We start from the raw sequence: 27,453 nt of genomic DNA, 5'->3' as shown, positions 1-27,453 counted from the left end.
GGAACTGAAGCCGGGTTCTGCCAATCCCGCAGCTTCGCTCTTTTCCAACCTCAGTATTTGCTTACGAAGAAGTTTTCCGGCTCCCTGGCGCGCCCCCTACGCGGTCACACTTTCATTCCTTAAAGCAAAATCCTAACTGGATTGCTACCCAATAAGAATTGACTTGGTATAGCCTCTCCCTGGATTCGCTGGGGGACTCCGCTCACCTGTCCTCTAACTGTCAGGTTTATAATTAATCCGACGAAGTCTTGCAAAGTGAATTTCTCATCCGTTTCTAGCTCAACAAGAGATCAGCAGGATGCGTCATTACATCAGTGCCCTGAAATGTTACTTATTGTTTGATGAATATGTGGTCATCATTTATTAAATATCCACCTTGACATATCAAATAGGGCAGCAGCAGGTTACCTGATGAAAGAAAAAAAAAAAAAAAAAGCAGCAGCAGCAGCAGCATTAAAGAACAAAGAATATGCCCAGAAGAAAAGACTGTTCTGTGAATTAGAAACTTGACGTGTTTCTGAAAAAATGCCTTCGTCTACCTTCCCTGGAAAAGGATACTGGGTTGGACAGTCAATAAACAAGTTCCATCACCTTTCTAATGGTAAGCAGAGGAGAAAGATTTTATGCTCAATTGCAGAAAAGCACCTATCAGATTTCACCTTTGATAATCACCCTCAGGGTCCCTAACTCACATTTTTATTTTAGAAAGCACAATTCATATTTAACTTTCTGCTCTGTGTCTCATGAATTCTTCTGATGCCTTAATATATTATTTCACTTAATTATAACAATAATTTTTGGAGCAGATATTCTTGCTTTGGGGCTTCCCTGGTGCCTCAGATGGTAAAGAATTCCCTTGCAATGCAGGAGACTTGGGTTTGATCCCTGGGTTGGGAAGATCCCCTGGAGAAGGGAATGGCTACCCACTCCAGTATTCTTACTTTATGAAAGTATCAGAAAGTACTTAAAACAAAACAAAAACCCTACCCAAGATCTGGACTCAAACCCACATCTTGCCCAAGGCAGCTTGACCAATGAAATGCTAATTAAGTAAACTCATATGTATACCTCAGAGAAGGCAATGGCACCCCACTCCAGTACTCTTGCCTGGAAAATCCATGGACGGAGGAGCCTGGTAGGCTGCAGTCCATGGGGTCGCTAAGAGTCGGGAATGACTGAGCGACTTCACTTTCACTTTTCACTTTCATGTATTGGAGAAGGAAATGGCAACCCACTCCAGTGTTCTTGCCTGGAGAATCCCAGGGACGGGGAAGCCCGGTGGGCTGCTGCCTCTGGAGTCACACAGAGTCGGACACTACTGAAGCGACTTAGCAACACATGTATACCTATGGCTGATTCATGTTGACGTATGGCAGAAACCAATAAAATATTGTAAAGCAATTATCCTTCAATTCAAAATAAAAAAAAATTTTTTTAAAAGAAAATAAACTCACCTTCTTTGTTTTTAGAGAATTACAGCAATGATTATCTGCAACAAATTGTGAGGAAGGGCTGTGGGGTTTGCAGACTCATGGAACAGATTAGGATAGGAAACCAATGACTGGGAATTTACTCATAATGAAAAAAAACAGTCTAGATTAATTATTCTTGAACACATCTCAATTTTAATATACAATTCAAGAATGTGCAATGCATTCTATAAAGGAAAGGAGAAACCTGTAGATAAAATATTTTGATCAAAGAACAAAAACACAGGTGTGAGAAAGCAAGATTAGTCTAGGAGTCTCAGGCTTCTTCAACAAGATGGTAATTGATGCTGTGAATCCAGGAGATCTCTGCTGCTTCATGAGGGAAATGGGTATTTCCACCTCAAAATGGCCCCATCGGCACTCACGCTAACGATGTACTGATTTCCTGGACTTATCCGGATACGGGTGATGTTGCCACTGTGTCCCACCCCAACATGGGTCACTTCACCCTCATTGTAATCCCAGACCTTGACCAGATGGTCATTTCCACCTGAAACAGACAAACAGTTATATGGCATGGCTGCAACAGAACAGAGAGAAAACAGTCCTGATTTTTAAAAACGACCATTTTCAATACATTCCCCATGTGATGATTTAAAGGAAGAAAAAACCTATCTTTATAAACACTCTTCCTTGACTGGGAAAAATCTAGAACTGTTGCAGTAAATTTGAGGGGAAAAAAGTAAAGAGGTGACATCACCCTTGATCCCACCATCCAGAGATAACAATTAGTAACTTCTTGGTTTAGTTCCTTCTGGTCTTTTCTCTGTAAGTTACACAGTTACACAGCTGAATATGTGATTGGGATTATACTGTGTCTACTTTTATATCCTCCTTTATGTAAATGTATTTGTGAAACTTTCATTGATTTAGAACATTAATTGGTTACTGTCCTGAAGACTCAAAGAGGCTGCAAGAAATAAGACTGATGCTGTTGCAATGGGCACATTGTGTAGCAAATGCCCCCTGGACATGCTGATTGAAAAGCCTGGCATCAAAGACTTCAGTAGGAAACATCACAGCAAGGCAGGCTGGATAGCCCAGTCTATGTAAAGGTCTATTTCTATCTTTTTTTTTTAATTGAAGTAGGGCTTCCCAGGTAGCGCTAGTTGTAAAGAACCTGCCTGCCAATGCAGGAGAACTGAGAGACAGGGTTCGATCCCTGGGTTGGGAAGATTCCCTGGAGGAGGGCATGGCAACCCACTTCAGTATTCTTGTCTGGAGAATCCTATGGACAGAGCAGCCTGGTGGGCTACGGTCCATGGGGTTGCAAAGAGTCAGACACGACTGAAGTAACTTAGCACATATCATTGCTGCCCATCACAAAGAAAAAGCAAACAGTGGAAGCTTAGCTTTTATTTGTGCCCCTCAGGCTCGTAGGCAAATGTGTCTTCTCATTGAAATGTGACTTCTGGATTTTTCTTTCCTAGCCACATAGGCTGCAGCGCACAGGCCTGAATCTAACCTCGTTGCCCTTTAGACCCTTCTGGGGTCACTGCAGTTGCCCCCTGGCCAGGGAATTCCAGGTTTCCATTTAAATAAGCTAAGCTTGGCTTTCTTCTCTGATTCCAGGACTGACCTGTAACAAAATGCACCCCTTCCACTGTGATGTCCATGCCGTTGACAGCCCCGGACAAGGAACCGTCCAACTCTCTGATGACTGAGCCGTCGAACACTTCCCAGTAAGCAATCTGGAATTGGAGAACGAAGCATGGGGCAGGATTCAGCTCAGTGGAATCATCCAAGCACACGCCAACAAAAGAAGGTTCTACTTTATATAGCAGGCAGCAGAAATATACTCAGGGATGATGTATCGGCTGACATTATAAATAGGCTAAGGCAGGGGATGGAGAAATCATTTTAATATTTTTAGGAGTGGCTTTTAAATTTGCATTCTATTTAAAGAGATGTTGATATGCTGGTAAACTGGATTGAGACAGAGAGCGCTTTTTGGTTAGATGGAGCAGATTGAGCCTGGAGGAAGCTGTAAAGGGAAGAAGAAACCGGCCAGTGCACAATTCTGCACTTAAAGGAGGAGAGCAAAGCTTTCTTTAGGCTTGGCAGGAGGGGAAATGAAATTTCTTTAGGGCCTTCAGCTTGGAGAACGAGCGGTTCTGCAAAATTCTGGAGACTGGGCCTTACAAAGTCAGCTCTCGCTGTAGCTGGCCCTCCTTCTTCCTCACCCCACACTTATCCCCACCTTCTCTTCAGACTCAAAGCAACAGAAGATTTTGCAGGGACGGGTTTAAACAGAAACTGATTATATTACCCCTGCCACCTTCCTGGGCCATGAAACTAGGTTAGGGGTGGATAGGAGACAGGAGCTCAAAGAGCGACGGTTTTTTCTCTGAATATACTGCTTTTATACTTTTTTGAACTTTGAACCTTGTCAATGTACAACCCTGTTCAAAAATAAAATTTCTTTCTAAACAAAAGTGCCCTTGACCGGAAATTGGGAGTGGGAACTTAGGTATGTATTACACCCGGAACTTTCTCTGTCTTTCGTGTTGATGGAAACTTGCTGTATTTCAGTCATGAACACCAGGAATCTATGTTCCTCTGAATTTAGCTAGAAATTGTGTATGCTATTTAAAATTTTTTTCTTTTCTTTTTTTTTTTATAATTTCTATTGATGCTGGATCGCTTTAACAATAAATTTCGGTTTTCAGACTAAAAGCATAAACAAGTGTAAAAGCATGCTGAGGGGACTTCCTTGGTAGTCAGTCCAGTGGTTAAGACTCTGTGCTTCCACTGCAGGGGGCACAGGTTCAATCCCTGCCTGGTTGGGGAACTAAGATCCCACATGCCACATAGTGAGAACAAAAAAAGCAGGGGGCCGGGGGGAGGCATGCCAAAAATCTTTGTTTCTCAGGAATCACATCCATGTAAGTCCTTGGTGCTTGACTACTAGTTTCCTTGACCAAGGAAGTCAAAGTGATCTTCAGCTGGGCTTTCCTGAGGGTCCTCTGCCAGAAGTGGTCTTCCCTGAGATCAAAGCATGGCTACGTCCCCCTGGCACTGAGGCCTCAGCTCAAGTGTCACCGCCTTAAGGAGGGCTCGCTGACCAGCCTCCCTAAAGCAGTTTCCTTCTCGCAGCCAGTACCCTATAACCGGATCTATGTATTTTTAGCTCTTTTGCCATCTTGTATCATCTTGGTCACTTATTACTCATTGCTCATTCATGGACTCTGTCACATGTGTACTGTTCAACTCCAGCCCCTCCCACCCAAAATTAATACAGAAAGTAAGTTGCCTCCATGACAGCAGGGACACTGTCATGCGCCTAGCGCTTAGTTTGACAGATTTGTGATTTATGGTTGGAATAGTCTGGTCAAAATTCAAATAAGAGGGAGATGGACTGTTTCAAGTCTCATAAGCTGAAACCTAGAATACAGCAGATATCACCCTAATCTAGAAATGATATGAATCGTATAGCAGAGCATTTATAATGACGTTGTGATTAGCTCCTTAATATCTATCCATCCTAGTTCCCAGAGGAAGCCCACTTAGACCACAAGTCAAGCATGCATTAGGGGATAGGCAGGTGTGGGCCAATTTGGACAGATGCGACACAAAGAAACTAACAACCTAGAGACTGGAAAGGATGCAGCTCTCCACGCCTTCCCAGAACACTCTGTCTGGTTGGTTCAGGCAGCCGTCCTTGGGTTTTTATGACAAAGCTGTTGAATCCTGCCCCCAGATCACAGATGCAAGGCCTTGTACCAAGGCCATGGAAGTACAGCCCAGAACCAAGGACACCTCTGAAGTTGAGCCCCTTTGTAAGCACTGCCAAAAGCCCCTGATTATCACTAACAAGCTTCTTGACTCCCAATTAGACAAAGACGCCCACTTCAGTAAACACCCTAAAGCGCCTCAACCAACCACCTGACGCTAGCTTTCCCCCAGGAATTTTCTTTGTCTTGAGGCTATAGAAATTGGCTGTTAACTCATGAAAACTGTCGACTCTCCTGGGCCTGTTGTGGGGCTGGCCCGCTGCGCTCACAGTGCCCGCTGTATCTGTGCTTTGTTCTTAGTAAACTCACTCCCTTCTGAAATGCTCCGTGTCTGGAAATTCTTTTCCATCCCACGCTAGGACTGCCTCAATGAAAGAAAGGGTCTTCAGGCTGTAGTTCCCACTCACCTCGGAAGCTTAAACAGGAAAAATCCCCACTTCTGGATTCAAATTTATGGGCGTGGGGGTGGGGAGGGCAAGTCCCTTTAGAACTTTGCCCGTGCTATTTTTATACTTTCCACTCCATTATCTCAGACTGCAGCTGGCAAACAATAAATAGGCAACCTCCTCTTCAATTATCTCAAAGGCGTCTCAAAGACTAAATTAGCGGGATCCAAACCCAATACCTGGATTGGCAGGGAATCAGGCCAAGATCTGACGGATCTGATGTGGCTGGCAGGATGGGAGACACCCTACCAGCTTCCTTGCCCCTCTCTCCTGAAGCCTCTTGCTCACTCTGAGGAGGAAATATTCCCCCCAAAAGAAGGGCCGATTTCCACCCAAGGACATGGACCCCCCCAGCTAAAGAGGTTTTTAACATATTGATGAAGTAGGGTGATGAGGGCTTCCCAGGTGGCACAGTGGGTAAAGAATCCGCCTGCAATGCAGGAGACACGGGTTTGATCCCTGGCTCAGGAAGATGCCCTGGAGGAGGAAACAGCCACCCACTCCAGTATGCTTGCCTGGAGAATCCCATGGACAGAGGAGCCTGGCGGGCTACAGTCCATGGGGTCACAAAAAGTTGGACACGACTGAGCACTCACTTATAGCATGAAGTGTTGAGAGATGAGCTCCATTGTCATTCAATTTGAATTTAATCACATGACAACTGCTTTGGACATGGCACTTCCATTCTAGCCCTAAAAATTTCCTCATAATCAAAACCAGTACTTACTAAGTGCCTGCTCTGTGCCAGCCCTCACCCTCAGCTTTTAGCATTGTGGCTCAGCTGGTAAAGAATCTGCCTGTAATGCAGGATCATTAAACCTGTAATGGGTTTGATCCCTGGGTTGGGAAGATCCCCTCGAGAAGGAAAAGGCTACCCACTCCATATTCTGGCCTGGAGAATTCCATGGACTGTACAGTCCATGGGGTCACAAAGAGTCAGACACAACTGAGAAACTTTCACTTTCACACTATATGAAAACAAGCTTGATTAAAGTCAAGCATGACTGTAATCCATGAGGTCAGTGGTGTCGTCACATCCATTTTGCAGACAACGAAGCAAAGGCACCCAAGAAAATGACACAGCATTTCCAAAGTGACACAGAGGATCACCGGCACTCCCATCCTCCGAACTGGCGTGGCTTGGCTCCAGAGCCTGTACCCGTGGTCACGAGGCACCATGGCTCTTCTCATGAACCAGAAAGGTCCCAACCCTTACCTTTCTGTCTGTGCCACTGGTGATGATCTGGAACTCCTCCGGGTGGTAACAGACACACTGGAATAAGGTGTTAGCCAGGATCATCTGATTCCTCCTAAGACGCCTGAAAAACAGATCCGAAAGCTGTGAAATCACTATTCTCTTCTAGAGAAATCTTATTTACCAGTAGAGCCTGGCCTGTGACATGGCCACCCAGCCATCTGGTCTATGGAAGGAGAATCGATATTTACACATTTCTTGGGGAGTTGTATTATTGTTATTTAGTCATTCAGTTCAGTTCAGTCGCTCAGTCATATCCGACTCTTTGTGACCCCATGAATCGCAGCACGCCAGGCCTCCCTGTCTATCACCAACTCCGGGAGTTCACTCAGACTCACATCCATCGAGTTGGTGATGCCATCCAGCCATCTCATCCTCTGTCGTCCCCTTCTCCTCCTGCCCCCAATCCCTCCCAGCATCAGAGACTTTTCCAATAAGTCAACTCTTTGCATGAGGTGGCCAAAGTACTGGAGTTTCAGCTTTAGCATCATTCCTTCCAAAGAACACCCAGGGCTGATCTCCTTCAGAATGGACTGGTTGGATCTCTTTGCAGTCCAAGGGACTCTCAAGAGTCTTCTCCAACACCACACTTCAAAACCATCAATTCTTCGGTGCTCAGCCTTCTTCACAGTCCAACTCTCACATCCATACATGACCACTGGAAAAACCATAGCCTTGACTAGACAGACCTTTGTTGACAAAGTAATGTCTCTGCTTTTCAATATGCTGTCTAGGTTGGTCATAACTTTCCTTCCAAGGAGTAAGCGTCTTTTAATTTCATGGCTTCAGTCACCATCTGCAGTGATTTTGGAGCCCAAAAAAATAAAGTCTGACACTGTTTCCACTGTTTCCCCATCTATTTCCCACGAAGTGATGTCATTAAGTCATGTCAAACTCCTTGCAACCCCATGGACCATAGTCCACCAGGCTCCTCTGTTCATGGGATTCTCCAGGCAAGAATACTGAAGTGGTTTGCCATTTCCTTCTCCAGGAGATCTTCCTGACCCAGGGATCGAACCAGTGTTTCCTGCTTGGAAGGCGGATCCTTTACACTGAGCCAGGGAGTTGCATTAGTGTAAGTTAAACCATGTTTTGCTTTGTGTATCTAGAGAGCTACTTCCCTATCCATCAAGAAACTTCTAAGGTCCAGCTCTTCCTGGAAGCTCTGCCCTTTCCACCAGTATCTGTGAACCCTCAACAGTCATGGAGATGAATGGCTTCTGAGATGCACCCCTTTCCTGTTGCCCAGAGGCAGGTTTCTGCCCTTTGTTTGAGTTTTCCCTCGAGTTCAATAGCTGGGACTGCATTCTGCATCAGTGGTCCTCCCCATCACTGGTACCTACACCAGGTCCCAGATGATGCAGGTGCCGTCCGTGCTGGCTGTGACGCACTCCTCATTACTCTTCTTCACCCGGATGCAGGACACGGAGGACTTGTGCTCCTTCAGTGCCTCCTCCAGCTTCTGGGTCTGGTGGCCTATGTGCCACACCCTCACCTGGAAGCCACAAAGCACAGGCTCTCAGTTCCAACTTGGGACTTTCTGATGAAAAACAGATCCCAAGAGTGTTCTCACCTCCTGGGCCTGATTTGTTTTTCTAATTCCCTGTTCTCATCTTGGTTGAGTGGGGTGGGGATATCAAGTTGCAGGGCGGGAATATTCTTTCATGGAGCCAGGAAGACGCCTACCAGGAGCCTACATCCATTTTTACTTTTAGGGCTGAGAAATTTACCAGGCCCCCGCTGCTAAAACCAGTAAAGCAAGGGCTGCTGCTGAACTGAGTGAAATAATAATGTCTGCTCGTTTCTGCTGAGCACTGCTATCAAATTTCTGGTGCCATCAGGGAATCTCTTGGGTACCCAGGGCCATATTTAAACTTTCACATAAGCTGCTCAGTTTCAATTGTTTAAAATCAGTGGTTCTCAACCCCATCAAAGTCAATACCCACTTTCAATAACAAATATTGTCTGACACCCCTCTGTCAACTTGAAATGAAATGCAGAGGTGATACAACTACCTACACACAAAATTTCATAACTGATGCCCTAACTGTAATAAAAAAAAGGGTAAGTAAAAAGGAAAGTTATTTGGTTATAACAGTGGGTCCTGTAATGGATAAACATGCTGTCACAGCTAGACCAGAAAACATTATCATGTAGTCAGATGCTCACAGTCAGATGCTTCCTATAATGAATGTGTTGGACCTAGGAAAAACAAGGAAAGTAGAAATAATTTTGTATAAGTGATACAAGACAATGAAAGAGCCATAGTCTAGTTGAACATGAAATGGAAAACTAGGGTCTTCACAACTCAGGTAGTGGGCATTTACCAATGAAAATGGAAGTAAAATACTCAAGTGTGTTTTAGTAACCATTGCATTCAGACCAGTACACACCTGTGGACCAGCAGCCCTGGCCTCCCGTACCTAAAAAGACCTTAAAGACTATGTCTCTTGGAAGGAAAGGTCTTTAGTAGCCAATGGAAATGGGAGGGGGGACTGTGAAAAGATTGCTAACCAGGGTCAGGGGCAACCAATTTGTAATGTGTAAGTTCCTCCAGTAGCCCTCCTCAGCCACGCGGGTGCATATGTGTGTGCTCAGTCATGTCTGACTCTGCCACCCCATGGACTACAGCCCACTGGGCTCCTCTGTCCATGGGATTCTCTAGGCAAGAATACTAGAGTGGCTTGCCATTCCCTTCTCCAGGGGATCTTCCCAACCCAGGATTCAAACCCATGTCTCCTGCATTGGCAGGCAGATTCTTTACCACTGAGCCACCTGGGAAGCCCTCCTCAGCAAGGCAGATGCCCCCAAAGGCTGAGGGAGCAAGCAAGGATGCTGCGGGTGTTAGCAACAGCTAGGCTGCAGGAATGACGGAAGGGAATGGAGCTGCAAGGGTCCAGAGAGGAGGGAGATGGCTCAGGGCTGGGCGGGTCTGTGGAGCATCTGCAAGGTCTTGTCTAGAAGATGTGCTCTGACCATGAAAGGCACACCAGGCTCTGAAGACAGTGCAAAATAAAGGGTGTAAAGTATCTCATTAATATCAGAATTGCTATCTTCATGTCACACTTTACTTTTACAGGACACTGAATCACAGAGAGGTTAAAGCACACAGCCCAGGTCACACAGCTTGGAAGTGGTGGGAGTGAAATTTGAGAAAATTGAGTGTGACTCCAGAACTAAAACACTCAGACACTAACTGGTTTGGTCTGATCTCTGCCAGAGGCTATATGAAGATGCTGTCTCTTTCTTCTCCTTAGGTCATTCCTATGATAGCATGGAGAAAGGAAAGGAAAATGTAATGTCCTATGTTGAGAGAAGGAAGGCTTTGGGATGGAAAAAAAACCCGGGGAGTAGAGGGAAGGGAGATACTGAGATGTATGAAAAGACATTTTAGGCTCCTTGAAATGATGCAAGAAAATGATTGAGTGTACTAATTTTAAAATGATGGTCAAAGTGTATAGGTAGATTAAAGAATTGAGTCCAAAAATGGCATTTCCTTTAAAAAACAAGATAAAGACAATTTAGAAATGGCAACCCACTCCAGTACTCTTGTCTGGAAAATCCCATGGACTGAGGAGCCTGGTAGGCTACAACCCATGGGGTCGCAAAGAGTCAGACACAACTGAGCAACTTCACTATGGTTTTTGAAGGGGAAAAAAAGGTATTCCAAACCTCTGGCAAAACACCAACTTGGTCCCTAGCTCGATTCCATATAGAATGCTTTCATGTCCGTATCCTAAATGTCCTTTCTGGGAACAAATATATTGATATGTGTATTTATACTATTAGAACTTTAATGTATGATGGACTTCAGAGTTTCATCAAAACCTTAATTTGGTCTTGCCTGACTCCTACTACAGATGAAAAAAATCAAATTAGTGGCCTGTTATGGGGCAGTTGAAAGATTGAAGGCAGAAGGAGAAGAGGGCAACAGAGGATGATATGGTTGGATAGCATCACCGATTCAATGGACATGAACTTGGGCAAACTCCAGGAGATGGTGAGGGACAGGAAAGCCTAGCGTGCTGCAGTCCATGGGGTCACGAAGAATCAGACACGATTTTCTGACTGAAGAACAATAACAAATGGGGCATTTGCTCTGAATATGTGACTATTTTTAAAAGATTCAGCCCTGGAGAACAGTACCTCCCCTTCTCCTCCGCCGCTGATGACCCTTTTACAGTCACTGGTGGTGGCGATGGCAGTCACGCCAATCCTGTGTGCATTGTTAATAACGTACATCAGTCGGCCTGTCTCCGGGGCAAAGGCTCGGATTCTACCATCGTCCCACGCTGGCATGAAAGGGAAAGAGAAGGCAGGCAGGATGAGCATACTCTAAATCCTAAGTGAGAGACAGGATGTGAGGGGACAGTGGTGGTGATAGAGGGAAGAGGCCAGTCCCCCACCCACTGCCAGGAATCACAGCCCCCTTTTCCCTGATTCCCCAAACTGGTCACACCTCCCAAAGGAAATGAACGGCTCGCCTTAGCTAAGCCTGCCTCCTGGTGTACCCCACCCCAGGAGACATTAGTTGGGGAGATCATCCCCCACCTCTCCCATGAGCTGTAAAACTTGCACAGTCAACTAGATGGTTGATATTGCAACTGGGATGTCAACCAGGGATCAGAAGTCAGCTTCCAGAAGAGTTCTGTTTAAAAGCATGTCAGCCCTGGGGACTTCCCTGGCCGTCTAGTGGTTAAGGCTTTGCCTCCCAGTGCAGGGGGTGCAGGTTCAATCCCTCATTGTGGAGCTAACATCAAGATCCCACATGCCTCCCAGCCAAAAACCAAAACATAAAACAGAAGCAATATTGTAACAAATTCAATAAAGACTTTAAAAATGGCCCGCATCAAAAAAAAAAAAAGTCTTAAAAAGGAAAAATACCTTTGAGTACTAGAAATGGCATAGTCTTACAAATTAAAGAATTTCCTGGCTTCTGTGTTGAGAGCAGATCGTGGAAGAAAGGTGACAGGTGAGGGCAGAAGCAAGGAGTCTTGGTAGGAAGCTACCAGAATAATCTAGGAGAGAGATGGTGGTAGTGACTGAGATGAGGGTGGAGATGATAAGATGCATGGAATCTTGGATATACTCTGAAGAAGGAGCCATTGGAGCAGGAGAAATGGGGTTTTGGTATAAGACAAAAAGAGAAGTGATGATGATGCCAAGATTTTTGACCCCAGGATTTGTTAGCTCTAAGTGTAATGCAAACCAAGAGCTCCTGGGGACCACTATGTGGAGAAAACATGCCCCAAGGTAGAAGCAGCACAAGGAGACAAAGCCAAGAAGAGAGGGCAGTGAGATGGTTCCTGATATCATCATTTTATATTATTATAACGATTGTTTTGGCTGCATCCAGGCACATGCAATCTTAGTTCCCTGACCAGGGATCGGACCGGTGTCTTCTGCAGTGGAAATATGTAGTCCTAACAGCTGGGCTTCCAGAGAATTCCCCTGATATCACCATTTTAATACCTGCCGCTAAACTCCGGGAGTTGGTGATGGACAGGGAGGCCTGGCGTGCTGCAATTCATGGGGTTGCAAAGAGTCGGACACGACTGAGCGACTGAACTGAACTGAAAGACTCACTTGACTTTTCATTGATGTGAACCAGTAATTCACTTTTGACCGTTGGGGAAATTTATACATGGATTGAACATAAATGATATTAAGAAATTATTATTTTATAGGCAAATATCTTCAGAGATGCATACTGAAGTCTTCAGAAATAGAATATCATGGTGTCTATAATTCATGTTAAAATATTTTGGCACGATATAATCAACTGAATTAAAAATAAATTCCCTTGGAGCTATAACTTAAAGTCAGGTTTTTAATCTCTTGAGCAACAAAAAAGGGTTCTCACACAAGAATCCTGGACTCGCTAAGGCCTCAAATCCACCCTGTGAGGTGAAAACTGAATTTTCCTGGCCAGAGAGAAAGCAACATGCTATATGAAGCAATGTGGGGGAAGAGAAATTGCTGTTTGGTAATTCCTAGCTCAGAAAGAATCCTAGCTGGAAGGGAATTCCAAAAACAGGCTAGATGAAAAGCAAGTGGACCGTGGGAGGCCACACCAGTTCATCCTCACACGGAGCCTGGTAGGAAAAGACTAGCAAGAACCGAAGCCACAGCCGGAACCGGAAGTCAAACCTGGTACTCCGACCTTACCGGAAATGATGCTCTTGCCGTCCCGCATGAAATCGATGCCATGGCAGGTCATATTGGGCACGGTGATCCGCAGCAACTCCCTGTTGGTCAGCGTGTGCCACACTCGGATGTCCTTCTTGGCGCAGGTGGCGAAGAGCTCAGCGGTGCCGCTGCAGAGAAGCCACCAGGGGAGTGAGACATGCAGCTGCACAAGACGCACAGTGTTTCTCAGATGCAGGTTTGACGCTAAAACGGGCTTCTTGAGGATGTAGGGAAGGATGCTTTTTGAAAGTGTTAATTGCACAGTTGTGTCCGACTCTTTGCAACCCCATGGACTGTAGCCCGCCAGGTTAATCTGCCTATGGGATTATCCAGGCAAGAATACTGGAGTGGGTTGCCATTTCCTTCTCCACAGGATCTTCCCAATCCAGGGATCGAACCCGGGTCTCCCACATTGCAGGCAGATTCTTTACCATCTGAGCCACCAGGGAAGCCACCAGGATGCTTTTAGATGCCTATTGTCTCAGGCTTAATGGCCTTACAGATTCCTTGTGCAGAATGGCATTTGATGGGGAGTTCCTTGGTGGCCCAGTTACTAGGACTGGGAGCTTTCACTGCTGGGGGCCCAGGTTCAGTCCCTGGCTGGGGAACTAAGATCCCACAAGGCGCACTGCTTGGCCACAATTAGTAAATAAAATACCACATTTTGGAGCAGTGAAATCGTCACACAAACCTTCTCACAAATAACAATTATAAAACACAGATAAAATGAACACAATAACAAGGCTGCCAAATCCCGAAGACACTGAAAATATTTTAAAATAGAAATCAAGAAGAGCTTGCTCTTGTGAAAGTGTAACTGGGGGACTTTCCTGGTGGTTCAGTGGCTAAGACTCCATACTCCAAATGCAGGGGGCCTGGGTTCAGTCCTTGGTCAGGGAACTAGATCCCACATGTTGCAACTAAAAAAAAAAGAAAAATCCTGAACGCAGCAACAAAGATCAACTAAGACCTGGCACAGCCAAAAAAACAAATAAATACCTTTTTTTAAGTGCAACTAGAAAGGGTTAAGAATCATTACTGTGCGATTTTCTAACCAGAGATGCCCCAAACTCCCTAGGTATGGTGACCACAGAAAAAAAGTAGCAGAAAAATCACAGCCTCACTGACTAAAGGTGCCGGCCATCAGAGTAAGGGGCTGGAAAATTCATCTGGAATTTAAAGGGAAAACCCTGGCAGCAAGAGAATCATAAGAGGAAGACCTAAATTCTGATTATTAAAAACTGCCCCAATTCCTGTGTGCCAGTTGAATTCTACACATGGGGGGTGCAGGAAACCTCGAGAGGAAAAAAAAAAAACAAAAAAACAGGAGGCAGAGACCAGAGAGGACACTACTTTTCTTTTTCAAATTCTATTTTTTTCTTTCTTTTTAAAAAATTTTAAGATTCTCTTTTTGAGGTCAGCACTATATGGATGAATCTGAGAGCTTTTTTAACTGACTACATTAACCAACTGTGCTTAGTTTGGGTGGCTGAAAGCTGAACCTTAGAGACTTAAAGTGACTGCTAGGATGTTTCTTTAGGGGGATATAAAATGTTCTAAAATTGATTATGATAATGGTTGCAAAACTCTGTAAATATACCCCTAAGAAAGCCATTGAATTGTATAGAGGGTGAATTTTAAGATACGTAAATTATATTTCAATAGAGCTATTAAAAAAAAAAAGAAAGGGGTACGAAACCTGATTAGATTAAAGACTGCATAGAAATTGAAAAGACATGTAAAAACTTACCCTTACAGAAGACACCAGGACCAAGTATTTTACAGATTGATTCTACCAAGCTCCTTAGAAAAAGACAGGAAAAGTGACACAGAAAGGAAATGACCAATTTTCAAATAAGAATTCGCCTGATGGGAGGCACCAGCCATTTTCACTTTTAGAAATAGGAGGGACCTAATCACAAAGGCTCAGGAAACCAAAACTACATTTGGTGACCTCAAGGACCAAGTTTTCAAAGAGCCTTGCTGCCTATACAACAATGATCTTGAGTTTTATAAATTCAAATGAATTACTGAAGAAGTTCAGAGCAAAAACTGTGACCAACTTTATGGGACAAATCTCGCCAAAGACAAATAGATTTCATAATCAAATAATGACAGACTCTGATGGCAGCTCTGTTTGACATTAAAACTGCTCATGGTTATATGTTTCACTGTCTTGTGAGAGATTTACCAATATATATAGCAACTAGGTTCAGAGGAATTCTTAATCTTATGGCCACTGCCATCAGGCAAGCCAAATCTGGAAGACACAAGAGGTGCAAACAAACGACCTGAAAGATGTTTGAAAAAAGGCATTACTAAGTTGTGCTCCAGACAGCAGTGGAAAACAGGAAAGTTTTTCCAGTCTGTTCACCCTTTCCATGATGAATTTACTAGAAAAGCCAACATTCCAAAGAGGCCCAAATTTGAATTATAAAATGAATGTAGCTGCTTGGTAAAAGCCAAAGAAAATCTATTAACATAATTCACTACAATAGAAAAATTCATGGAGAAAAAAATAATAATTTATTATTGTTAGGTAGTTAGAATAGCAAAAAGGAGTCCAAAAGGGTGGTGGCTAAAAGACAAAGAAAGGGAAAAGACCTTGAAAATAGAACAAAAGAAAATCCATGGACTGGAGTGAGAACTTCAGATGAAACAAACACACCCCCTTCTTGGCTAGCGCAATTGCACAGGGCAGGCTCAGCAGGGAGGAGATAAATGAATAAATGGAGGAAGCCAAGGATTGAGGCCTCTCCTTTGGGGTCGGCCCACCCTCACGCTTTGAAGATGTACTATCCTTTGCTTGCTGAATAAAACTCTGAGTTGTAACCAAGCTGTAACACTGGTCTGCTGTTCAAATCTTTGCTGTGGTGAGACACACCACACATAAACATAATGTAAATTATATTATGATTTATCATGATTGATTATGTTAGTAGGTGAAAAATGTGTTAATAAAATTAAATTTCCTTGCACATGGCATCAAATCTCTACATTCTTATCACTTTTTTACTCTTCTACTTACAATGGGAAGACAATGTCCTCAACAGATTCAAAGTGACAAGTTGTGATGAGAGTCTCTTTGAAATTAGTGAAATTGACACGATAAATGTGTGATTCTTCTGTTCCTACAAAGAACTGGTGTCCTTCCCCTCGAAGTGTGATAGAGGTGATTCCACCTTGTAACTGGATTTTCCTTTAAGGAGAAGCAAAAGGTGAAGAAGATTTACTCAATTGATGAGCATTTATTAACTGTCTGAAGCATTATAGAGGATACATATTAGGTATAAGAACCTGAGTCCTGCCTTCAAGGAGATCACACGGTTGGAAAGGCAGGAGTTAGAATATCAAGTGCCCATGGTCAGCAAAGGGGGAGGCCCACATGGTTTATGATAATCAAGGAAGTTTACAGTGAGATGTCCCTCTAAATGGGTGGTGGAACACAAGTAGGATTTAGATACAGGGAACATTCCAGGCAAATAAATGGGTAAAAATGACCATGGCCAAAAAACACTTCATTCACTCCATGTCTAACAAGTGGAATCTTTTCATTGGCAAAAACCACCATCTACTGTGTTTCCAGCTACTCATTTTAATAGCAAGATGAGATTTGTTTTAAACCAAATATCACTTTGTCCACATCATTTAGTTGCCGACTAAGCAAACCTCTCTCTAGAGGGTGTCTCCTCATCCAAACCCTGTGGGGTAACTTACTTGATAGGTTTGTAGCTGGGGCTTTTACAGAAGACCAGCAATCCATCTCCAGAGCCTACCAACAAACCCCCCATCTTCAGGCAACAGATAGCTGACACTCCCTAGAGGGAGAGAGAACATTAAGGGTAAAAAGCTAAATGGTTTCATCATTAGGAATCTATGCATCTCTATTTTTGCTTTGCAAATAAGATCAACTGTCCCATTTTTCTCAATTCCACATGTATCTATTAATACACGATTTTTGTTTTTCTGACTTAACTTTACTCTGTATGACACACATACACTATTGATACTATGTATAAAATAGACAACTTATGAGAACCTAGTATAGAGCTCAGGGAACTCAGTGCTCTGTGCTGACCCAAATAGGAAGGAAATCCAAAAGAAAGGGCATATATGTATATGTATGTGTGCATGTATGCTCAGTGACTCTTTGTGGCTTCGTAGACTGCAACTTGCCAGATTCCTCTGTCCATGGAATTTTCCAGGCAAGAAATACTGGAGTGAGTTGCCATTTCCTCCTCCAGAGGAATCTTCCTGACCCACTGATTGAACCCATCTCTCCTACTTGGCAGGCAGATTTTTTACCACTGAGCAACCAGGGAAGCCCCCTTGCTCTACATATTGTAAGTTAATTATATTGGTTTGTCCATAAAGTTCATTTGGGGTTTTCTGTGAGATGTATGGAAAACCCAAATGAACTTTTTGGCCAACTGAATACTTCAATAAAAAACAAAAATCTAAATTAAAAAAAAAAGTTGGCTCTATGGTTAGAAAGATGAAGAATTACTTGATATTCAAACCAACTGTCTTGATATTCAAACAAATACCTCCAATCCCTTTGCCCTGAAAGAATGATATCTTTCCACTTGTGTAACGGGCATCTTGGAAACATTGCTTTATATTATGTAATTTACCTTTACACCTGAATTAAGCACTAAAGCATCCATGGGGGAAACTTAAGTGCCACAGGTTTAAAGAACACTGAGACAGTCAGCATCTTTTCTGGAGAAGCACTGACATTCCAAGTACTCAGCAAAAATATCCAGGTCAGAATTTTCACCCATGGAGCCTTTCAGAGTCAGAATTGGCAGGACTCTCAACCTTGCCCTCCTTCAGCCTGATCTGATTTGGTTTCATCTGTTGAATATATTGGAATCCCTCTCCTAAAAATCATTTGAAAAACACTGATTTGGCCTGTGCCTATGCTGCCGCTAAGTCGCTTCAGTTGTGTCCGACTCTGTGCGACCCCAGAGACGGCAGCCCACCAGGCTCCCCCGTCCCTGGGATTCTCCAGGCAAGAACACTGGAGTAGGTCACCATTTCCTTCTCCAACGCATGAAAGTAAAAAAATAAAATGAAGTCGCTCAGTCGTGTCCTACTCCTAGCGACCCCATGGACTGCAGCCCACCAGGCCCCTCCGTCTATGGGATTTTCCAGGCAAGAGTACTGGAGTGGGTTGCCATTGCCTTCTCCTAGACTCTGCTTATTGCTAGACTCGACTCTACCTATACTGTAGCTTTCTCCCATTCTTAAAAGCTGAATAATAAGTGGTTATGTGACTTAGAAAACTCTAACACCTTCCCAGGAACACGGTGCAATATTTCAAAGCTTCTTGGGACCATCAGCTAAGTGGAAAATTATCTAAGCTTGAACCATCTGTTCCATTATCAGACATGAGATAGATAGGTGCAGAACCTGAAAGAAGCTTTGAAATCCAAAGTTTAGTAGAAACAGCCCTGTAACTTTCTGGGGGCACTGGAAATAACAGCACTTATTCTGTCCAATTACCCTTTGATGGTAGGCTTTTTATTTTGGTTTGGAGATCAAAGTCTCTTATTGGACTTTTAACCTGAATTGTTAGGAATTCTGCAAATATAAACAATGAACAATTTCTACATCTTGCTCATGACTTAAAATGTCAGCTGAGGCTAAAGTTTAAGATCTAGTTATTAGATTAGAAAAAAATGACAGATAGTCTTGTAAATCAAAGAGCACATGTCACTTACACATGGCAACTGGACTGCCCAAATGCTGGAATGGATGTGATTACAAATCACAAAGCCACAGGCCTTGAGCTTTGAAGATGCAAAAAAAAAAAAAAGTGTGATTCTGACCCCTAATTGAGGACACCTGGGATATCCTGAATATACACCAGTGATGAGGGTTTGATCGAACTAGTCAATGAACATTGCAAATTGCAGTGTGGCCTTGGGTGCACCATAGACGTGTTGTTTCTCCCCACAACCCTTGATGGAAGTCTGTGCTAACAGTGGCAGGAGGAAATCACTAGAAAACAGCAGGGCAAGCAGACTTTGATGGTCTCTACTTACCAGACTGAACTTGTCCTTTGCAGGCCCTGTGTCTGCCAGCAGCTTTGTCCTGGGGTTCATTTTTAAAATATCTCCAGTGGTGGTGCCAAGGTAGAAAAAGCTATCGTCATTAGCCATCTGGGGATGAGAGAGACAAGGAAACCTGAAGACCTGGTTTGCCCAGTTGATGCCCAGGAGCCCCTGATCAGGGAGGGGATGAGTTTTCTCTGAACCCTATGAAGACCTCCAAAAGTCCTTGAGGTGACTTCTGTCTCCTCAGACTCGAAGATGGGTAAGAACACCTTCAAGGGGAGCAGAATCAGGGCCAAATTCAGAACTGTATGAAACATCGGACTCCAATCAGCGTGAATTTCACTGAAATGGACTTGTGTCTGCTATTAGCATGCACTCCCTGAGGCATCTCCGAAGGGCTCCTAGGGTGAAGGTGTGCTCCTCCAGAGAGAATATGTATTTGCTTTATTTCCTATTTCCCAAAGTCTACATTCATAAAACGAGTGGAGAATGGGGTTATATGCATGAATATCTGAATCCACATTAAAGACACATGAATAATCCCTCTTTGTGGAGGAGACTGCATTTCAACAAGGAGTTTCATTGTTAGAAACTTTATTTCTTGTGCAGAAATAACATGAGTGGCAACAGGAGGTGCTGTGGGCCTTGAGCACCTCCTGGCTACCCTGCTTCCCACCAGGTGAGGCAGATTCCTGGGGTCTGATGGCAGTTCAGGTCCACTGAAACAGATTCCCCCAGAGCTGTGTCTAGGCAGCCTCTCCAGCTTCCCACGGGAGCTCCTGAAGTGAGACTCCCTCACCTGTGCCTCCCCAGGCAGTGCCCTCCATGTCCAGGGCTCCCCTCCCCACCCCCAGCCCAAAGAACATGTACTTACACACATGCACACATACACACACACACATACCCCTGTCTTGCTCAGTACTATTAACAAGGACTTGTACTAATAAAATAACAGAGTAATTCTTACTGAGATGCTCATGACTATTCTTTTCATCTGTCCTGTTTGGCACTCAGTTGGCCAGATCTTTCTGTTTGGGAGATCCAGTTCCCATACTCGAATTGTCCCGCTAGAGAAAAGAAACAATCAACTGGAGACCCATTTAATAAATCCTTCATCTCTTCTCTGTTTTCTGCAGTCTTTTGAAGGAGAAGCTGAAAGGAAGAGAACTAGGTATTTTTGAGGATTTGTTATGGCCTGGTGGTCTCCCCAAGACACAGTCGTCATTTGGATGCCGAAGTACTAGCATCTGCAGGCTTTCTCATTTGATTTGGTATAATGAATTCCTGAAGTTGGAATTGTCACAGAGAATCCAGTATAGATGGGTACCAAACCAGAAATCTTATTGAAGAGCAGTAACTTTTTCTTTCTCGGTTAGGAGGATCCCCTGGAGAAGGAAATGGCAACCCACTCCAGTATCCTTGCGTGGGAAATGTCATGGACAGAGGAGCCTAGTGGGCTACAGTCCATGGTATTGCAAAGAGTTGGACATGACTAAGTTACTGAGTGTGCACACACGCCCTGAGTGTGAGCACAGATTGTGGGCAGTGTGTTATCAGTAACAGGCAGACCAGAGGCAGAAATGGATTTAGCCAATCAGCAGAACTTTTTCAGTAGGAAGCACAGAATGATTAAATAACTGTATTTAAAAGGACTTCCAGCCAAAATAATTTTTACGTGCGTGCTAAAAACTCGCTCCTGTATTGGCAGGTAGGTTCTCTACCGATAGCATCAGCTGGGATTTTTCGTGTGAAAATTATGATGGAATCTCTTTTTTCAGGATGAAAACCACGTTCCCCATAATTGGAATGACTGTGTTTTCTTTGTAAGCGAATAGGGTGATTTACATGTTCTAGAAACCTTGACAGCAGACACGTACTTTCCAGCAGTGACAAACATCTCGTCGCGGCACTTGGAGAAGATGACTGTGGTGGCGTTCCCGACATTGAGGCCGGCTGCGGGGCTGCCACAGATGGCCTCTCTCTTGGCTATGCTCCAGACAACCACACTGCTCAGACGAAAGGACAAAGAGAATCAGGGGGAAACGGGCTTTCAAAATAAGAAATGGCTCTTTTAGCCGTTCTAGAAGGAAAGAAATACAAGAGGTTACTCACAAAGAAATGAAAGAATTATATTAACCATCCCCCCAACCCCCAGACATCTAAGTCTCTTACTAAAATAAAGAGATTTTTGAGACAGGCAGGGCATAAAAGTTTACCACTCATTTATCGCTTGTAAAAAATTCCCTTGGGGAAATACTCCAGCAAAAAAAAAAAAAAAAAAAAATTGTTAATTAGAAGCAATAAAAGAGAATGACATAGGGATGTTTTCAAACTTCACCATGCCATGTAGCTGATTCAGCTGGAGGACTTGCCAAAGCAGGAAGTGCTAGGACCTGCCCCCAGACGTTCTGATTCAGTAGGTCTGGGGTGGAGTCTGAGAATCTGCTTTGCTAAAAAGTCTCTGGTGTGCTTTGGTCTGGGGACCACACTAAGAGTAGTTCTGTTGTAGCTCAGGGCTTCCCAGGTGGCTCAGTGGTAAAGAGCAGCAAATGCAGGAAACACAGAAGATGTAGGTTTGATACCTGAGTCGGGAAGATTCCCTGGAGTAGGAAGTGGCAACCCACTCCAGTATTCTTGTCTGGGAAATCCATGGACAGAGGAGCCTGGCAGGCCCCAGTCCTTGGGGCCACAAAAGAGTCAGACATGACTGAGCACACACACAAACATGTTGTAGCTTACCTTTGCATCTTTCTGGGTGTAATCATACAATTTAGTCCTAAATTGATAGTGCTTGGTTAATGATATCAAGAATGCAGGGGAGAGGGTATTACGTTAAACCCTGGAATCACTGCAGAGATGTGGATGGACCTAAAGATTGTCATACGGAGTGAAGTGAGTCAGAAAGAGAAAAATATTGTATAATATTGCTTATATTTGGAACCTAGAAAAATGGTAGAGACGAACTTATTTGCTAAGCAAAGCAGAAATAGAGTCGCAGATGTAGAGAATGAACTTCCGGTTACAAGCAGAGGTGGGATGGACTGGGAGATTGACGTTGAATATTTACACTGTTGTTGTTCAGTCTCTTAGTCGTGTCCGATTCTTTGCAACCCCATGGGGTGTAGCTTGCCAGGCTCCTCTGTGCTCCACCATCTCCCAGAGTTTGCTCAAATTCATGTCCATTGAGTCAGTCATGCTACCTAACGATCTCATCCTCGGCTGCTCCCTTCTACTTTGCCTTCAGTCTTTCCCAGCATCAGTCTTTCCACATACCCTGTGCTGTGCTAGCCTGCCAGGCTTCTCTGTCCATGGGGACTCTGCAGGCAAGAATACTGGAGTGGGTTGCCATGCCCTCCTCCAGGGATCCCACACTGCAGGCAGATTCTTTACTATCTGTGTCACCAGGGAAGCCCATGAATACTGAAGCGGGTAGCCTATCCCTTCTCCAGGGGATCTTCCCGACCCAAGAATCAAACCAGGGCATATATACACTGCTGCTAAGTCGCTTCAGTCGTGTCCGACTCTGTGCGACCCCACAGACGACAGCCCACCAGGCTCCGCCGTCCCTGGGATTCTCCAGGCAAGAACACTGGAGTGGGTTGCCTTTTCCTTCTCCAATGCATGAAAGTGAAAAGTGAAAGTGAAGTCGCTCAGTTGTGTCCGACTCTTAGCGACCCCATGGACTGTAGCCTACCAGGCTCCTCCATCCATGGGATTTTCCAGGCAAGAGTCCTGGAGTGGGGTGCCATTGCCTTCTCCACTGCTATGTATGAAATAGATAACTAATGAGAACCTACTGTATTGCACAGGGACCTCTACTCAATGATCTTGTGGTGACCTAAATGGAAGGAAATCCAAAAAAGAATGGGTATATGTCTCCATTTAACTGACTCACTTTGCTACACAGAAGGAACTAACACAGCAGGAATGGGGAGTGACTGCTAATGAGCACTGGTTTCTTTTTGAGGTTGAAAATGGTCTAAAATTGATTGTGGCAAAGCTTGCACAACACGACATGTAAACAATGTCTTGGGGAAGTATTTTGGCAAAAATGATTCCTCAGGAGATTTCAATGTGTACCCAAGATTGAGAACAACTACCGTAAGTTAAGAATAGCAATAGACTGCTGGACGCATTTCTGTTGAGGAAAAAAACAGTCAAATGGGGATGGGCCAGGGACATGTGACTACTTTGCTATATACTGAGAACTATCAATATATAACTACACATGAATATAAATTTCCATTGTAATTAAGCTTTGCAGCTCAAACAAGAAAATATCTGTAAAAGTGCACCGAAGTGTTAAGTCCTACACAAGCCTTGGGTGTTCCTTTAGCACTTACACAGGAATATGCACTGCATTGATTGTTCTTCCTAATATAATGCTTTGAAATACTTTTCCCCCAATTTCGTTTGTATGTATTCTCTCCCTACTAACCTTGACCGTGAGATCCTTGAGGTCAAAGATCATGCCTTAGGGAAGTTAAAAATGCCACCTCTGAAGTCACACTTCAGGGTTTGTCCCCCAGCTCTGCTACTTAGCAGCTGGTGACTCAAGTTCATCTGTCATATAGCCCCAAGAGCTCCACCTCGTGGAGTTGCCATGAGGCTTAAATGAGATAATGCAGTTAAGATGCTTGGCACACATCTGACCTGTAGTAAGTGCTCAAAAAAAAAAACAAAAAAACAAACAGCTATGGTCGATGATGAAGATGATGATGACAAGGATGATGTCATCTTTTCCAGCAATGATTCTCGATTTAGCTGCAAATTAGGATCATATGGGAAATCTTTAGAACTCCTAAAACTGAGGCCAATTAATCAAAGTCTCTGAAGGTGGAGCCAACCACCAGTAATCTTCTAAAGCTCCCAGTTGATTTCAGTGCACTGCCAGGCTTGAGAATCAGTGTCTTATGGTATTTTCCTCACGGGCTTTTTAATTTTTTTCTTTTGATTCTTAGCATTTCAGAATATTTAATTTTCACTATTTTTGTTTGCAGTCTTTTCATACAGATGAAGTTTCATGTAAGTAGAATTCTTTATTCTGTGCTTTTTCTTAATATAGGGCATATAAATTTCCCAACCAATTGGGGAACTCTCTATAAGCACTTTAAGTCTTTAAAAATCTATAAATATTTTAAATTATCAATGGCCACTAAAAGTTAACATGTATTTTTTTAAATGACATTTCCCCCAGTTTTTGCTTGGTTCTACATATATATGCAGGTACTTTACTTTCATAGTTACATATTTTCTTTGTTATTTGTTTCTGTCTTTTCAGCTTAATTCGAACTCTTTCACCAAAAATTTATAATTTCCCAAATTCATATGAGCTTCATAAGCTTTTCACATCACACATGCTCAAATACAGACAGGCAAACAGAGAATGTTAGAAAGGGGACAGTTGTTAACACGTCTAGAAATATGCCTAGTAGAAAAGAAATAAGTGTGCTTAGTTCATTACCTTCCATCGTCTGGGCCTCCTAGTGATACCAAGTACATATCATTTGGTGAAAAGGCCAGAGCTTCAATTTTGCCCTTGTGAAGTGACAGCCGAGCCATCAGCTCCCTTTTCTTATAATCCCACAAAATGATATCTGCCTGGGGGCAAGAATACACTGTCAGACCATAGACAGGCTTTGAAAGGACCAGAGGAGAGAGCTACCTCTCTGTGTGAAAAAATAATCATTCATCACTTTTCTAGAAATTAGAGCACGTCTTCCGAACATGACAGCAACAAAACAGAAACAGGTGTAAGCGGGGACTTTTGTTTCTAGGTATTACCAGTCACAAGCTGCTGCACTGGGTATAAAGCCACCAGGTGCCTTTACTTTCAGCTTCACAGAGCGAAAATGAGTTCCAGGAGAGGCCAAGGGAAGAGGAGGCAGGGTGTACACAGGACAGTGCAGAGCTACTCTGAAGTGAGGCAGTTTTTCTTGGGAGGCGCCTCTGAATCAATACACGGTGGGTGGTGTTTTAATGTATTCACCTTAAAGCCCATGAATGTGACTTGTCCAGACGCAATGTAAAGTCCACTCTTGGAGATGGCCACACAGGAGACGTTGTTGCCATGACCGTGTAGGAAATTCTGTTCCTGAGTATTTATTGCCTGGATGAGGATGGTGCAACCCAGAGGGTAGACCAGATGCTCCTGGTCAGGATGGCATTTTAGACCAGTGGGGACATGTCCTGAAAGAGAGGTTGAAAATAATAAAAGTCGAGGGCAGAAGTGGCTAATTGTTTTTATTTAGACTGAGCATAAGGCTTTTAAAATAAGCCTTAGTTCAACTAAAATAAGTGTGTGTGTTTGGGGGTTGGGCAGTATTAGGTAATTTTACTCTACTGACAAGGCTGGTATAGAGTATATTCACTGCTAACGAAAGATTTTCAGGGCATCCGAGGTAGAAAAAAGTCTGGTTATAATATATACAGCATGAGTCCACTTTTATTAAAAAATTATGTCAATGTACATTTGAAAGGATCATACCAAAGTTTAACAGAGATATCTTTGGGACAAGTAATAATGGTTGATTTTTCCTTAGATTTCACTGTATTTTTCCACTTTTCTAAGCTCTTGTTCTTAAGTATGACTATGGATTTACCCCCTGTATTACTCTATATTCTCAGTGCATAGTATACTATTTACATGTGTGCGTGTGTGCTCAGTCGTGTCCGACTCTGTGACCTCATGGACTGTAGGCCTGCCAGGCTCCTCTGTCAGTGGGATTATCCAGGCAAGAATACTGGAGTGGGTTGCAATTTCTTCCTCCAGGGGATCTTCCCGACCCAGGATGGGACCCACATCTGGTGTCTCCTGCATTGACAGGCGTGTTCTTTACCACTGAGCCACCTGGGAAGCCCACCATACTACTTGGCATTCAGTAATTTTAGATAAATGCATATTTGACTGTATGAAAGAATATAAGTTGTCACAAAACCAAGAAGGCAAAAACAATTCAATTTTATTGAATTTTAAAAGGCCAAGATAATTGGAGACACTGAGATATAACTGACAATACTCTCTGAGCGCTACAAAACAGTATTGAACAGTACTGAATTCAGTAGCAGGGCTCTCTACTGGTCACCAGTGTGATCCTTTGCCCTCATAGCAGGTCACTCACTTCCTTTACCAATGATCTGGTGACCAGCTCTAAAGATGGCCAGTACTAGGATGTACTAAGTGCTCAATTTCTATCAGAGACCGTTAACATAAAACAAAGAGAAGGCTCAAGAGCCAAGTCCTAGAATGTGCTAAAGCTTTAGTTATTGATTGTTCTGTGTCTACATTACTACAATTTTAAAGCTTTCAGGCATCACAATGCATTTTCTTTAAAAGTTTGCTTTTTCTAAAATGCAATCCATTGTTTGTTTTCATCCTTCTCAAAACCCAAACAGCATTTCCCCTCTTCATGTTCCAAACAGGAGGTGGTCATAAGTCAGATTCGAGCGGAACAACCAGGCCCCTCTGACCAAAGCACCTCCCCAGTCCAGCTCCCCGTGGTGTCCATCATGGTCTGAAATCCTCACCTTCCTTCTGGTTAGAAGACAAATCATCCCCTAAAGTGGTTGCTCAAAACACAAGTTCCCCACTCCCTCCAGCCCCTTCTCATTAGTACATCAGCTGGGATTTTAGAGGTTACTTGGTCCCAGGGACCTACACGTATTCTGTAATCCAATACTGAGGGGCAGACAGTTTTGCTGGCTGTGTGGGGCTTAGAGCCAGGGGAGAGCTGGCTAGTGGGAGAAGGGTTTCAGATCACACTTTTTTATCCTTATGGCCTAGTAAGGGGGCATTTGGTTCCTTTCAGATGTTGGCAAAACCCATCCCGAATCTTTAAGGTCCGGAGCGAGGACATGACTCTAAGATCTTTGGGGAGGAGAGGCTGTTTGGGTCCCCAGTGCTTGACTCATGCCAGTGTCCCAAGCTGCCTTCCAGGTGCCGCCTGGTGTCTCACTCTCCCTGGTTGCACCACATTGTCCCTGGGGTCCCTAAACCACCTAGCCCAGACACGTTCGAGGTCTCACCATTGAATCCGATCACGGCCTCAAGCTCCAGCTCCACTGCCTCAGCCACCTCATCCTTGGGCGAAGTTTGGGTCTCCATCATCTGGAGACTCCGCTCACTTTCCTCTCAGCCTACAGAGGTGCAGCGTCTTCTGGTCGTTATGGTAACGGACTTGCGCATGCGCGTCAGATCCACGGTCGCGCTGAAAGCCGGCCTACGGAGTCCGAGTCCTTTTGCCCTCGTGAGAATCAAGAGAGGGCTTTTTTTTTTTT

The 27,453-nt window shown here is 43.9% G+C and overlaps 1 protein-coding gene across 1 annotated transcript; it reads right to left on the bottom strand.

The window, feature by feature from the left end:
* Positions 1-1,602: 1,602 nt before the first annotated feature.
* Positions 1,603-27,333, bottom strand: CFAP52 (cilia and flagella associated protein 52). The gene is made up of 14 exons (XM_027517570.1): positions 27,202-27,333; positions 25,166-25,365; positions 24,641-24,777; positions 21,054-21,182; positions 20,144-20,243; positions 19,165-19,281; positions 16,832-16,932; positions 16,143-16,313; positions 13,094-13,242; positions 11,072-11,217; positions 8,269-8,420; positions 6,887-6,989; positions 3,070-3,181; positions 1,603-1,980 (listed from the first exon to the last, which is right to left on the bottom strand). Exons 1-14 carry the CDS (start codon positions 27,281-27,283, stop codon positions 1,805-1,807), a joined length of 1,875 nt encoding a protein of 624 aa, XP_027373371.1. The 5' UTR covers positions 27,284-27,333; the 3' UTR covers positions 1,603-1,804.
* Between the last annotated feature and the right edge of the window lie 120 nt (positions 27,334-27,453).

The sequence above is a fragment of the Bos indicus x Bos taurus genome, chromosome 19 (assembly GCF_003369695.1).
Source record: "Bos indicus x Bos taurus breed Angus x Brahman F1 hybrid chromosome 19, Bos_hybrid_MaternalHap_v2.0, whole genome shotgun sequence".
NCBI lineage: Eukaryota > Metazoa > Chordata > Mammalia > Artiodactyla > Bovidae > Bos > Bos indicus x Bos taurus.
The sequence above is the reverse complement of the archived record's forward strand: the minus strand, read 5'-3'. Positions and strand labels throughout refer to the sequence as shown.

What these genes read in the sequence shown, in the direction of transcription:
- CFAP52 (XM_027517570.1), bottom strand. Translation starts at nt 27,283, where the DNA reads ATGATGGAGACCCAAACTTCGCCCAAGGATGAGGTGGCTGAGGCAGTG. An exon ending in CAAAGGACAAGTTCAGTCTG is followed by an intron (nt 16,933 to 19,164) that starts GTAAGTAGAGAC and finishes CTCTCCCTCTAG; the next exon opens with GGAGTGTCAGCTATCTGTTG. An exon ending in CCAGTGGCACAGACAGAAAG is followed by an intron (nt 3,182 to 6,886) that starts GTAAGGGTTGGG and finishes CTCCAATTCCAG; the next exon opens with ATTGCTTACTGGGAAGTGTT.